Here is a 15,270-nt window from a genome sequence, read left to right on the forward strand (position 1 = left end):
GATTGGTCTAGCGCGCTCTCGGGAGCTTTTTGTGTTGGCGGACGGCGCTTCAGCGGTGGTCGTTCCTGTGTCGAATGGGTTGCGCACTTCAGGCTGCACTACCCCCTGTCGTGCTGCAAGCGAACATTTTCCCTGTGCGTCTCAGCACCTAAAAGAGCATTTCCCTGAAAGAGCCTATTTCTCTAAAAGAGCTTACACAGGTGCGTCTTAGTAAAGACGACGGATCATCTTTTTAAAGATGCCGCTTCACCCGTGCATTTCTGGATGCGACCGTTACCTGGTGCCGGCTGATGGTCACGATCGCTGCCTCACGTGTCTGGGCATTAAACACGCTGAGGTGGTGTTCGTGGATGAGTCATGTTTCCATTGCGGGAAGATGACCATCTCAAAGCTGCGGGCCAGGCGCCGTTACCTTGAGGGAGGCGGAGCTCCGTTGCCTCTGCCGCGATCTAGTGTTCGTCCTGGCGGCAGCCAGGCAAGGGCTACTTCGGGCAGTAGCACGAGCGGTCTGAGGGTTACAGTGGTGGCAAACCCCTCAGGGAACCAACCCTCGGGGGACCATCACTCCTCTAGCACTTCGCAACCAGTCGAGCTGCCAAAGGAACGCACTGGGCCCTCTTCAAAGAGCGTACCAGCGGTATCCTTCAGTGCTACTCCCGACAACCGGATGTCAATCACTGCATCGGAGGGAGAGCTCTCTGGAGAGGAAGATTCGGCTGCGCTGCCGCCCTCTGGGATGGTGGCAACACCTGAATGAGATCCGGAGATGTCGGCTATGCTTTCCTGGGCCGCCGAGTGGGTAGGGCTCGAATGGAAACCTCCACCGCGTCCCGAGCCCTCGAGGTTGGACGATTGGTTTCTTGGGGTGGCTTGCGCTAGTTCTCAGCGCCCCGCCCCGGTGCCTTTCTTCCCAGAGGTACATGAGGAGCTCACCAGGTCATGAACGGCTGCTTTTACTGCCAGAAACCGACCTGCTTGTTCTTCCTCCCTCACCACCCTCGACGAGGGTGCAGCTAGGGGTATACGGCGATCCCCCCGGTGGAGCGGCTGGTAGCGATGCAGTTGTGTCCTAAGACCGCCTCCTCCTGGCGGGTAAGCCCATCACTCCCCTCCTGGGCCTGTAGGCATTTGTCTGGTCTGACTGGCGGTGCTTATACGGCTTGTGGAGTAGCTGCCTCCGCCTTACACACTATGGTATTACTTTCATCAGGCCAAGGCACTGAAGGACCTACATGAGGGTGATCATGATCCGGAAGTTCTAAAAGAGCTCCGAACCGCTACTGAACTCGCGCTCCACCTGTCCAGGCCCCCGTCAAACCTGGCGGTGAGTGGAAGAGCAAGATGCCCCATGTCGGGTGACCCAGAGAGAAAGCGAACTGCTCTTTGGGGGATGGTGAATGCACCTCTCCCTCCCCCGGAGGAGGGCCGGGTGGAGAATCTGGAAAATCTCGATGAGAGAGTGGTTTTCTCTGTCTCTGGGTCCCAAGAGGGCACGGAGAGTCGCAGACAAACCAGCACCAGACCACACTCATCCTCCTCTCTCGCCAGCAGGCAGCAGCGAGAGCGTCATCAAAGGCCCTACTCACGCACTCTCTGCCAAACCGTGGAACCAGGTAAGAGTTGGGTCCCTGCATTCCACCTCGCTGCCCCACTCCCTAGAACAGGTCTCCAGGCATGCTGTGGCTTACACCGATGCCTCCACCACCGGCTGGGGGGCCACGAACAATGCGCACACAGTGTCGGGGGGGTGGACGGGCCCCCAACTGCACTGGCATATCAATTGCCTAGAGTTGTTAGCGGTGCGCCTTGCCATGAACCGTCTCAGAGGGCGCTTAGGAGGCAAGCACGTGCTGGTCCAAATGGATAACACGGCGACCGTTACGTACATCAATCATCAAGGTAGTCTGCGCTCCCGTCGCATGTCGCAACTCGCCCGCCACCTCCTCCTTTGGAGTCGGAAGGTTTTGAGGTCACTTCGTGCCATTCACATTCCGGGTCTGCTTAACCGTACAACCGACGAGCTGTCACGAGCTATGCTCCCAGGAGAATGGAGACTCCATCCCCAGACAGTCCAGCTGATTTGGAGACGTTTCGGAGCCACTCAGGTAGACCTGTTTGCCTCTCCAGAAACCTCTCACTGCCAGTTGTTCTACTCCCTGACCAAGGGAACACTCGGCATGGACACACTGGCACACAGCTGGCCGCGGGGCCTGCGCAGGCTTGTGGAGTAGCTGCCTCCGCCTTACACACTATGGTATTACTTTCATCAGGCCAAGGCACTGAAGGACCTACATGAGGGTGATCATGATCCGGAAGTTCTAAAAGAGCTCCGAACCGCTACTGAACTCGCGCTCCACCTGTCCAGGCCCCCGTCAAACCTGGCGGTGAGTGGAAGAGCAAGATGCCCCATGTCGGGTGACCCAGAGAGAAAGCGAACTGCTCTTTGGGGGATGGTGAATGCACCTCTCCCTCCCCCGGAGGAGGGCCGGGTGGAGAATCTGGAAAATCTCGATGAGAGAGTGGTTTTCTCTGTCTCTGGGTCCCAAGAGGGCACGGAGAGTCGCAGACAAACCAGCACCAGACCACACTCATCCTCCTCTCTCGCCAGCAGGCAGCAGCGAGAGCGTCATCAAAGGCCCTACTCACGCACTCTCTGCCAAACCGTGGAACCAGGTAAGAGTTGGGTCCCTGCATTCCACCTCGCTGCCCCACTCCCTAGAACAGGTCTCCAGGCATGCTGTGGCTTACACCGATGCCTCCACCACCGGCTGGGGGGCCACGAACAATGCGCACACAGTGTCGGGGGTGTGGACGGGCCCCCAACTGCACTGGCATATCAATTGCCTAGAGTTGTTAGCGGTGCGCCTTGCCATGAACCGTCTCAGAGGGCGCTTAGGAGGCAAGCACGTGCTGGTCCAAATGGATAACACGGCGACCGTTACGTACATCAATCATCAAGGTAGTCTGCGCTCCCGTCGCATGTCGCAACTCGCCCGCCACCTCCTCCTTTGGAGTCGGAAGGTTTTGAGGTCACTTCGTGCCATTCACATTCCGGGTCTGCTTAACCGTACAACCGACGAGCTGTCACGAGCTATGCTCCCAGGAGAATGGAGACTCCATCCCCAGACAGTCCAGCTGATTTGGAGACGTTTCGGAGCCACTCAGGTAGACCTGTTTGCCTCTCCAGAAACCTCTCACTGCCAGTTGTTCTACTCCCTGACCAAGGGAACACTCGGCATGGACACACTGGCACACAGCTGGCCGCGGGGCCTGCGCATGTATACATTTCCCCCAGTAAGCCTTCTCACACAGACACTGTGCAAGGTCAGAGAGGACAAGGAGCAGGTCCTGCTTGTGGCCCCGTATTGGCCCACTCGGACCTGGTTTCTGGAACTAATGCTCCTTGTGACAGCCCCTCCCTGACAGATTCCTCTGAGGAAGGATCTACTGACTCAGAGACGGGGCACCTGTGGCATCCGTGTCCAGACCTCTGGAAACTTCATGTATGGTCCCTGGACGGGACGCGGAGGTTCTAGTTGACCTACCCCAGCAAGTAGTTGACACCATCACTTTGGCGAGAGCACTGTCTACGGGACATGCTTACGCCTTGAAGTGGAACCTGTTCGTCGAGTGGTGTTCTTCTCGCCCAGAAGACACCCAGAGATACCCAATCAGGGTTGTGCTTTCCTTTTTGCAGCAAGGGTTGGAGCAAAGGCTGTCTCCCTCCACCCTTAAAGTCTATGTCACTGCGATTGTGATTGAAAACTCTGCTCCTGCTTGCACTGGCCTCCATCAAAAGGGTAGGGGATCTGCACGCATTTTCAGTCGACGATTCGTGCCTAGAGTTTGGGCCAGCTGACTCCCAGGTAATCCTGAGGCCCCGGCTCGGCTTTGTGCCCAAGGTTCCTACTACCCCCTTCAGGGATCAGGTAGTGAACCTGCAAGCGCTGCCCCCAGAGGAGGCAGACCCAGCCCTAGCTTTGCTTTGTCCCGTCCGAGCCTTGAGATGGTATGTAGACCGGACACAAAGTCTGTGTCAATTGTCTGTTACGGAGGCTGGCAGAAGGGGAAGGCCATCTCTAAGCAGAGGATAGGCTTTATTGAATCTGTCTGTATCTTTGTAGCCTATGTGAGTATATGTGTGAGTGTGTGTGGCTTATTTTGGTTTCTCTCTGGTCTTAATGGAAAGGGTGAAAGAACTCAGAGAGGAGCTAATGGCTGGAGTTGGGCTTCCTCAGAGAGGTAGGTGTGCGAGTGTGATTGTGTCTCAGAGCAGAGTTATTATATAGAAACTGACATAATCCCACACCAGTATGATCTCTCTGTCTGTGTGGGAAAGAAGAAAATGTCTGTTTTGTGTATTATGTAACACTCGCTACTGTAAATTTATTATGTATTATAAACTGCAAAATTGTGAAGGTTTAGATTTACTTTAAACTTTGCATGTCCTAGCAGAGTTCCAACTGGTGTGTTTTTATCAAGAATCATGGTCATGTTCCACTGTTTTATAATTCTGAGTTTGTGCGATCTGTCTTTAAAATAAATGTCACTTAGTTTGATTTTCTTTTTTATCTTATGCAGTGACATTTATATATTTTATTTATTGTACCCCCCTACTGTTAGACGAAATTTACGCCCCTGGTTGAGTGGCACGATTTTTGTCAAATGTGGATATTTTTATATATTTAAAAAACACAGCAAAACAGCCAGTAATTACCATGCATTTTTATTTGCCTACAGTAACTCTGCTAATAAATTGTTTAAAAAAATGAAAAATGTGTGTGTGTATATATATATATATATATATATATATATATATATAATTATGTTAACGTTATTATTATTATTGTTGTTGTTGTTTACATCTGCAGCTTGTGGAGTTTAAGAGAATTATCACATTACATTGAACACTTCCTGGTGTTTTTTTTGTCCTCAGAACAATATGGATACAATTGAAGCACTGTGCTGCCCTCACAGATACATTGATTTGATTTCTGTCTTGTTTACCTCCAGGAAGGGCTGGAGGTATCAAGCTCAGAGAGTGTTAATATCATTATCTTTCCCAATAGGCTTTATTGAATCTGTCTGTATCTTTGTAGCCTATGTGAGTATACTGTATGTGTGAGTGTGTGTGGCTTATTTTGGTTTCTCTCTGGTCTTAATGGAAAGGGTGAAAGAACTCAGAGAGGAGCTAATGGCTGGAGTTGGGCTTCTTGCGAGCTGACATGAAAGTCTTCCACCCCGCATATTTAAAAATTCAAATGGGTCAGGATTAAAATTTAAACACTGCAGCCTTGAGAATCTAATCCACTGAGGGATGAAAGTCTGAGGAGCGTTCCTGATCTGCAGTCCTCAGAGAGGTAGGTGTGCGAGTGTGATTGTGTCTCAGAGCAGAGTTATTATATAGAAACTGACATAATACCACACCAGTATGATCTCTCTGTCTGTGTGGGAAAGAAGAAAATGTCTGTTTTGTGTATTATGTAACACTCGCTACTGTAAATTTATTGAAAGTGCTTTAAAAACTGACCATCCGTCTCATCTTTTTCTCTTATTTCCCTTCTTTTCTTTCACTCATGCCATCTTTCTCTTTATCATTCTGCTGACCTCCACACATCTACCCTCTCCTCCATACAGTAAGCTCAAACCAGAGCAGTCATGCTCATGAGTACCCAGACTGCCAAGAAGGGGGTAATGAAGCCAGCCTTCTGGTGTCCCCTCTGGTGGTGGCTGGCATCGTCATCGGCCTGGTGCTCTTCCTCTCCTGCGTCACCATCATTGTGGGCAGTCTGCGCAAAGACAGCCGCCTGCGCAACCCCCACCTGCGTGCCAGCTACGGTCAGTGGCCTAACTTCATGGGGTTCACAACATATTTAAAACACTTAATTATTTTGTTTGTAGTTTCTGTGTGGCATAATGGCATGCAGTTGATTTGTCATACTGTTTTGAAAAAGTTGAGAGCAACCAACCCTGTAGTGCATTCAGACTTATGTTTGGGAGGTCAGGGAATAATGCTGGTGAAAAGCCAGTCCTTGTATAACCCTTCTGCTTCTATCAGTTAGCCTTGTCCAGTAGATAGTGATGTGGTCAGCAAGACCCTCTCTCTGCTATTTGGCATTGACTGTATTATAAACTGCAAAATTGTGAAGGTTTAGGTTTACTTTAAACTTTGCATGTCCTAGCAGAGTTCCAACTGGTGTATTTTTTAATCAAGAATCATGGTCATGTTCCACTGTTTTGTAATTTTGAGTTTGTGCGATCTGTCTTTAAAATAAATGTCACTTAGTTTGATTTTCTTTTTTATCTTATGCAGTGACATTTATATATTTTTAATGTGGTCATATCATGAAAAATATGTTTTGCTGCTATTGTTTCTACAGCTCCAGATGGCCTCTCATATGGTGGCTCCATTGGAGAGCTGAGATCCACTTGTGTTGAGGACTTTCCACCTGCATTTGACTTTGACTCCTACGTGGAGACACTGTCTCAAGTCAACGTCATGTACCCAGACTCCCCACCTCAGTGAGTCACATTTTACCTCTGGATTGAGTCTGTGAATATATGTTGCATGTACAGTGGAGGTTAGAGAAGGGAAGGGGTGCGTGAGTAATCAGTAATGAGATCACTTTATCGGCTGCGACAGAGAAGGCACACTGCCTCTTCAATGGATTCCATTCCACCATCCTTTTCGCAGCCTTTAAAGGCCTCAGCATAGCATGAGCTGATAACCACATTAAAAGCCAGTTAGATATGCTAAAGATAGAAATAGTTCAGAATGATTTGCCATATTTCAACTATATTTCACTAGTTTCTCTCACAACTTGACTTGAAGTGTAACTTGCCCCCATCTTATCAGATTCAGACATTCAGTCTTGAAGGGTCTGTTTGAAAATAATGAACCTGTTCTAGTTAGATTAGTTCTCGTATCCGGGAAAAGCAGAGTTGCACTGTGTTCGGACTCATATTGCTTGAAAAATTAGGAATTAGAGAGAAATGGTCAAAAATAGGAAGAATTTGCAGAGAACCAGATGAGTAGTTGTATTCACTCTTCTCAGCTCTCAGTCCTTTTCTTCTTTCTCTGTTCAGAAGGTTTCACCTTTCGCAGTCCTCCCTCATCCTGTTAGGAAGGTTGGACACCTTCAACTTTTCAGTTCTTCTAACAAGCAGGGATTGCTAATAAATGCCATGGCTTTGCACTGAAAAAGGCTTGGTGTGTTTGATCTAAATGACAGCTTGTCTAATTGGCATCTTCAAAGTATCTGTCAGTTCCCTTCCTTGCCATTTAGCCTGCCTGCCTTCACACAGCGACCCATAATATACTCCTCAGGTAGGGGAGCCCATCACAGAGGGCTGTCTCTGAGTCAGAAAGGTTTATTTTTGATCAGATCTCATTCCAACACTATGATTTTAGGGTGGGTGTCAAAACCAGCTCAAATGAACAATGGCCATTGTTGTTTTTAGCATTTATTACTCATAAGAGCACCACAAAAGCAATTTGATTGTGTGAAAGAACCTCACAACCTTGTAATACATTACAAAATCAATACCAGATCATTAGCTGAGGCGATACATTTCAAAATTATTATGACCTCAGGGCTATCTCTACATCCTGGAGTCATTATAACTATAGTCTTTATCATATAACTATAATATATCCATTCGGGGTTTATACATTCTATTATTTTATGAATAATATATATTTAGTGAACTCTAAAACCATTATAACCTCCTTGGGGATATGCTATATATACTGATATATTTATGCCTTCATAACAGAAGTGTATAATCTAAAATTATTATGACCATATTAAATTTTAGGTCATAGTGATTTTGGAATGTATAGCTTCTGACGGAGCAGTAATATATGTAGAAGTCCGTGATATTAGAACTCAAATATCCCTTAAGGCTGGAATACACTACACAATTTTTTGCCCCAATTTACAGTTTGGATAAGTAAATGCTAATTGCCTAAATTCAGAGCCAGTCTGCAGATTTGAGTCAACAGAATTCATAGAAAACTGCGTAGAGTGTGATGGTCATCGATGCTGATTTTTTTTAGCTTCAGTTTATTATTCAACCTAGTTGGAGGATATCAACAATGTTTGATTTGATATTTTCAGTCGATTTTAGAACAAATTGTTTTCATTTGTCACGTGTCTCCTATCAACAATGCACACGTTTCTGCATGAGTAATCGTAATTGACTTTAAAGTCTGGTTGTTTGTGATCCTCAGTCGTGTAGTGTAAGATGGTCAGTTTTCCTCTGTGACTATTTACAAAGTCATTAAGTGTATGATGCTTACCGTTTTAAAATCTGTTCAGATTTTTTAAGTCGTGTAGTGTATTCCAGCCTAGTGTATGAGGTTATTGTGGTTGTGGAATGTAGTGCATGAACCCTCACCTTTAGCCTACTCAACCAAATGTAGTAGACTTGTATTACAATATTCTGTTGGCTTGCATTAAAAGTGCATTCATAGTGTAGACTATAGTTTGCTGTATTTTAAGTACCTAGTATTTCAGGGTTTTTTTATCTAAATGTGGGGGCAAAAAGGCACCTTTACCTTTACACCACATTGGGAAAGAAAAAAAATACAGGTGTATGATCCATGCATATATCCACTGACCTACAAAACACTTGGACCAAGAGACTCCAAAATATGAATAAAAGTGTGCGCTCATGCACACTGGCAGTGTTTAGTATATGGGAAATCAAAAAATGTGCAATGCTGCACAGTACACACACATTTATCAAACATGCCAAAGCAACCTTTCATTTGAGTTCAGATTTTCTGGAAAGAGCAATATGTTTGTCACAATTATTTATGCACTAGAATTGAGTGAAAAGAATGATTGCTTACTCGAATGTAAGTGAAGTGACATGTGGCCAAGTATGGTGACCCATACTCAGAATTAGTGCTCTGCATTTATCCCATCCAAAGTGCGCACACACAGCAGTGAACACACACCCGGAGCAGTGGGTAGCCATTTTTTGCTGCGGCGCCCGGGGAGCAGTTGGGGGTTCGGTGCCTTGTTCAAGGGCACCTCAGTCGTGGTATTGAAGGTGGGAAAGAGAGCTCTGTACATTCCCTCCCCCCACCTACAATCCCTGCCGGTACGAGACTCGAACCCACAACCTTTGGGTTACGAGTAGGGCTGAGGGAATGAGGGAATTTCCCTTGCGGTAATTTTAAGTGGCTCAATAGCGTGGTATGCGGTTTTACCGCCATAAATATACATACATATATATACAGTGGGTACGGAAAGTATTCAGACCCCCTTAAATTTTTCACTCTTTGTTATATTGCAGCCATTTGCTAAAATCATTTAAGATAATTTTTTTTCCTCATTAATGTACACACAGCACCCCATATTGACAGAAAAACACAATTGTTGACATTTTTGCAGATTAAAAAAGAAAAACTGAAATATCACATGGTCCTAAGTATTCAGACCCTTTGCTCAGTATTTAGTAGAAGCACCCTTTTGATCTAATACAGCCATGAGTCTATGTATAACAGTTAGCCTAGTTGTAATCTGATTTTCTAATCTGACTGGACAAGAGATTTTCTATTGATATTTCCTCCTGCGCGCGTTCTAGACAGGCTGTCAGTCAGTGCAGTTACACTGTTGTGCCACAAGGTGGAGGAAAGGGACTGTCATTCAACTACACGTTCAAAAACGCTGATTCATTAATTCAAAGAGACGTAATGAAACACGCTGTTGAAATCATTTAAACTTTGAGCACCACTTTAGAAGGCTTAGCTGACCAGCTATGCATCGATGCTAAGACAGACACTTTCCTTGAACATGACAACCTATTTTCACAAATATATATGACTCGGCCTGGAGGACAGATGCATGTAATCGCACGTGCTCAGTCGATCTCTCTCTCATTCACTGTCTGTTTAGGCTTGTTAAGTGCAAATCTACGGAGCCTCTGTACAAATCAGCATGGTACACATTATGTTATCATTACTAACTTGTTTAATATTCAGTCCACATGCATGAAGTGTAAAACGAGAAGGGCATAACCTTACGAAAAATTAAAACACGGAAAAATTGCGGTTGCTGCGGTTCTTGCATTCCTCTGCGGTAGTGATGCGCGGATGGCGGTTATATCCGCAGGCGCTGCGGATAATCCGCGGATCGGGTGGGTCGGGTAATAAAAAAATGCATTCTGATTATTTGCGGGTGGGTCACAGGTAGATAAAATAAATAATTAATGATGCAAGTATTAACTACATTTTCAAAATTATGAACGTGTTTTAAATAGGCTACAGAAATTGAATAAACTGTAAATTAACATTAAAAGTTATTCAACAAAACATTATTTAGTCAAGAGCAGTAAGGGATTTTCTCTGTCTTTTGTTGTTTGATTAACATTAATAAAAGACGGCACAGCTTTATTAGGCTGCCGTCACAAGACTTATTTCACGGATCCAATACTGATACCCATGCGTTTTATTTTGCAACTGTTTATATTAACTTAAGACAAACCCGACAATACTTTCTCAATTTGGTACTCGCAGCACGCGCTTTGGATGTGACTGTGAGCGCACGCGCCTCTGGAGAGCGCGAGTACCGAATGGCTTAAAATGGATTCGGTTGACGCTTTAGCTCATCCGCGCATCACTACTCTGTGGTTTGCTCGTCAATAGCACGGTATTGCGATATTGCGGTTATCGCAACAGCCCTAGTTACGAGTACGACTCTCTAACAATTAGGCCACGACTTCTCCAGTAAGGAGACTGGATTTAAAGTCCACATTTTAGTTTTTATACTGTAGACTTCAGATATGATCTACAGACCAGATTAGCCCATCATTTTGACTATTTATCAAAATCAGTTACTGATTTCAGTTACTATACTTTGAACTTTATTGAATGGATTACATGTAAAAGTGTCCCTGCTCTAAATAAAAACTGTTGCGTGCTGCTGTCAAAGTTGTTGACTCGAATCTTGATTGAAGTCCAGGTTGACTTGTGACTTCATGCAGAAGCATCACTTCTGATTGACCTGACTGTTGAGTCAGGTCATCTGCTCTTAAAGTGACTCTGTCTAGTTAAGTTATTTATCACTCCTGTAGTTATTCTTTCTCAATACTGAAGTGCTTCCTCGGTTGCATAACAAAGCTCTAAATTGTTAAGCATGTGGCTGCCCAGTGTTGCGTGCGTGTGTGTGTTGAATACCAGAGAGGAAAGGTTTAGTAAGGGTCATGCTTGTGCTCAACTTACCTGCCCTTCATGGCTTGTTTCACAGAGTGCCAATGTTATTTACATCTCTATGACAGTTCCATTAGACTGGCAGAGCCCTCTGGTGAAGCTCTGTGAAGGGGCTTTTGAATGGTGAAATTACCTCTCCCCGGGAGCAAGAGCTACCTGAAAGAGCAGGGCCTTCTCCTATTTAAAAAGCAAATTATGACTAATATAGAATATTAGTGCTAGCCTGGAGGCCTATTAAGAATTACTGAATGGTGTGTAATTCTGTTTGGGAGAGATATCCGACCCTCAGTCCAGATACTCAATTTAATTAGAGACTAGCAGTCCACACCTGCACAGCTCTGTGAGAGGATGTGGTAAAATGATGGAAGATTACCACTAACACACTCTTGACCACATTTTGTTCTACAGTGAAAAGTCTGCATCCAATGCAGCAGTTTTGTCTGGATCTTATTATTCTACAGCAGAGGTGTGGGAAGAAGGGATGAGATTTTGTTTGTCTGTGTTTGTACTTTCCAGATAGACTGTCAGTCTATGTGTTAGTGGTGGGGATTTTTCACAGTGTAACATCACTGAAATGCCTATTTGTTTAACAAAACTGATTACTTCAGGAATGAAACATGTGACTCTTTATGAGTCAGTCATTGAATCAATCATTCAACTGATTAGTTCATCAATGCTGACTCATTCAGGAAAAAAACAAGTCATTTTATGAGTGAGTCATTGAATCATTCAATCAATTTGTTCAACAACACCGATTCATTCAGGATTGAAACAAATGACCCTCAATGAAAGAGTCATTGAAACAATCATTCAACCCATTAGTTCAACAACACTAACCCTTGTCCAAATACCCACACTTGCGGTCTTGGTCACTTAAGAGCACGTGCACGCGACAGGAAGTAAGTGCACAAGACTGTCCCAGGTCTTAAAAACGCCAGAGCGCAGTGCCCTTAAAGCACACTAAATCCACACTATCTCGCAAGAGGTCACGGAAACCTTTCCAATACAAGTTAAATATTAATATAATAATTAGATATTACATAGAGGTGGACAGTAACTAAGTACATTTTTTGAGTATCTGTACTTTACTTGAGCATTATTTTTTCTGGGAACTTATGACTTAAACTTCACTACATTTGAAAGACAAATATTGTACTTTTCACTCCACCACATTTCTATCAAGATCCTCGAAGTAGAAAGTCGTAACTATGTAGCAGCTTTGAAAGTCAGTAGGTGATTTTTTTTCCTAGTTTGTCTGTGTTTGTACTTTCCAGATAGACTGTCAGTCTATGTGTTAGTGGTGGGGATTTTTCAAAAAAAAGTTTAACAAAACTGATTACTTCAGGAATGAAACATGTGACTCTTTATGAGTCAGTCATTGAATCAATCATTCAACTGATTAGTTCATCAATGCTGACTCATTCAGGAAAAAAACAAGTCATTTTATGAGTGAGTCATTGAATCATTCAATCAATTTGTTCAACAACACCGATTCATTCAGGATTGAAACAAATGACCCTCAATGAAAGAGTCATTGAAACAATCATTCAACCCATTAGTTCAACAACACTAACCCTTGTCCAAATACCCACACTTGCGGTCTTGGTCACTTAAGAGCACGTGCACGCGACAGGAAGTAAGTGCACAAGACTGTCCCAGGTCTTAAAAACGCCAGAGCGCAGTGCCCTTAAAGCACACTAAATCCACACTATCTCGCAAGAGGTCACGGAAACCTTTCCAATACAAGTTAAATATTAATATAATAATTAGATATTACATAGAGGTGGACAGTAACTAAGTACATTTTTTGAGTATCTGTACTTTACTTGAGCATTATTTTTTCTGGGAACTTATGACTTAAACTTCACTACATTTGAAAGACAAATATTGTACTTTTCACTCCACCACATTTCTATCAAGATCCTCGAAGTAGAAAGTCGTAACTATGTAGCAGCTTTGAAAGTCAGTAGGTGATTTTTTTTCCTTCTCTAAAACATGACTTTCTTTTTTTCAGACAGTTTATCAGTAATCACTCTTGTAGGGCTACATGAAGAGATTTCCCGTAGATGTGCACACACTGTCAGAGCTTTGTGAGATCACTACCATCCTGCTTTTGTGGGGGTGGGTAGGGGTGATAAATAATTTTTTTTTGGTTTGTTTTGTTCAGTTTTCCCCATAGGTTTTTAACATTCTAAAAGCTCTTTATTCCAAAGATACTACAAGCTAGTCAGTGTATTCAGTAGGTGTAATGTATTGTAGGTTGCTTCAAAGGTATTGCAAGTGCTACGTACAACAATAAAACAGTGCATTGACATAAAAAAGGAAATTTACTTTTGGTACTTAAGTACTTTTAAAAGCAAGTACTTCTGTACTTTTACTTAAGTAAAAATCTGTCTTTACAACTTTTACTTGTAATGGAGTAATATTTGACCAGCAGTATCTGTATTTTCACTCAAGTAATGAAGTTGAGTACTTTGTCCGCCTCTGCTTATGTGACATTGCTTTGCTTAAAATATTATTTTGCTACTTTTTTGGAAGGGCTTTCTTTCATTTTAAGACCTCAATTTCAGTGTTCTATGTTCAGTAGTGTTTTGTATTGTATCTGTGAATTTGGAGTGTTTTGAGAGAGGAGGAGGTCTTGCAGATGTTAAGGCACTGAAGCTGAACTGAGCTCTCCATCACCGCCTGCCTCTCTGCTGGCCTTCATTCATCTGTGCCAGAAATGAACGGGAGCAGAATCACTCTTCAGATCAGAAGAGACGAGCCTCCAGTCACATCATAATGTGCATTTATCACCACTGGCACATTGCAGCCAGCCCTATTACTGTCTCAGGACTCTCTGCCTTCACATTTAAAGCAATATGGCTACAAAAAATATGTGCGTAGAGGAAGCAAAATGTCTGTGTGTGTGTGTATGTGGACTGGCATAGGACCATTATGCTGTGGAGGGACTGGGCTACCTAGGCATTTCCGCATGCCACGTTTGGGAACGTGCCAGTTTATTCTACATGCACATATGTGGACTCTAACATGGAGTCCACCGCTATGCTGTTCTTTGATGTCTTCAGGACTTTGGAATGAGGAGCTATTAGCGCAGTGGGTGTAAGTTCAAGCCCATTGGCAGTGTGTTTGTGTGGCTGTGCTTGTGTCTCTGTGGGACTGGCAGGGAGGGGCTGTGGCATGTGACTCATGCCAGGGCAGCTATGGCCACAGATGGCACCTGGGAACTTAGTGCTCAGGGCATGTATATGAGCTGCTCACCTGTGGAGCCTGTGAAGTGCCATTTCCGCAGAACAGGAGAAAAAATAGGCAGATCCCAGAAATACACACTCTGCAATGTGTTCATGATTCTATACACACGTCATAACTCTCCATTGTGCAAAAAGTTTCACCAGTAAAAAATGAACGGTCAAATGTTGATTAATGTAGGTCAAATGGAATAATTAAAATGTTTTAATGGTTTTGAAACCATGGTCTCTTAAACTCACTAAGGCTGCATTTATTTGATCAAAAATACAGTAAAAACTGATTACAATTTAAACAATCTGTTTTGTATTTTAATATTTTAAAATGTAATTTATTTCTGTGATGGCAAAGCTGAATTTTCAGCATCATTACTCCAGTCTTCAGTGTCACATGATCCTTCAGAAATCATTCTAATATGCTGATTTGCTGCTCAAGAAACTTTATTATTATTTTCAATGTTAAAAACAGTTGTGCTGCTTAATATATATATACATATATATGTATATATATATATATATTTATTATTATTATTATTATTATTTTTTTTTTTTTTTTCAGAAACCATGATACTGTAATTCAAAAGTTTGTGGTCAGTAAAATAAAATAAAAAATATATATAAAAGATATAAGTAAGGACACAGTAAATTGATTGTTACAAAAGATTTGTATTGCAAATTATGTTTATTGAACTTGCTGTTGATCAAATAATCCAGAAAAAAAAATTATGGTTTTAAGTAGGGATGCGCCGATCCGATATTCATATCGGGTATCGGCTCCGATAGTGCCATTTTTCTTGGATCGGG

The 15,270-nt window shown here is 43.6% G+C and overlaps 1 protein-coding gene across 1 annotated transcript in view; it reads left to right on the forward strand.

The window, feature by feature from the left end:
- The window catches only part of LOC107562207 (protein BEAN1-like), a 56,946-nt gene that overhangs the window by 31,228 nt on the left and 10,448 nt on the right, over positions 1-15,270 (forward strand). The window contains exons 3-4 of the mRNA XM_016246803.1: positions 5,638-5,838; positions 6,381-6,522. Of these exons, the coding sequence (XP_016102289.1) occupies positions 5,638-5,838; positions 6,381-6,522 (343 nt within the window). The remainder of the gene's footprint in view (positions 1-5,637; positions 5,839-6,380; positions 6,523-15,270) is intronic.

The sequence above is a fragment of the Sinocyclocheilus grahami genome, unplaced genomic scaffold, assembly GCF_001515645.1.
Source record: "Sinocyclocheilus grahami isolate Dianchi unplaced genomic scaffold, SAMN03320097.WGS_v1.1 scaffold812.1, whole genome shotgun sequence".
Classification (NCBI taxonomy): Eukaryota; Metazoa; Chordata; class Actinopteri; order Cypriniformes; family Cyprinidae; genus Sinocyclocheilus; species Sinocyclocheilus grahami.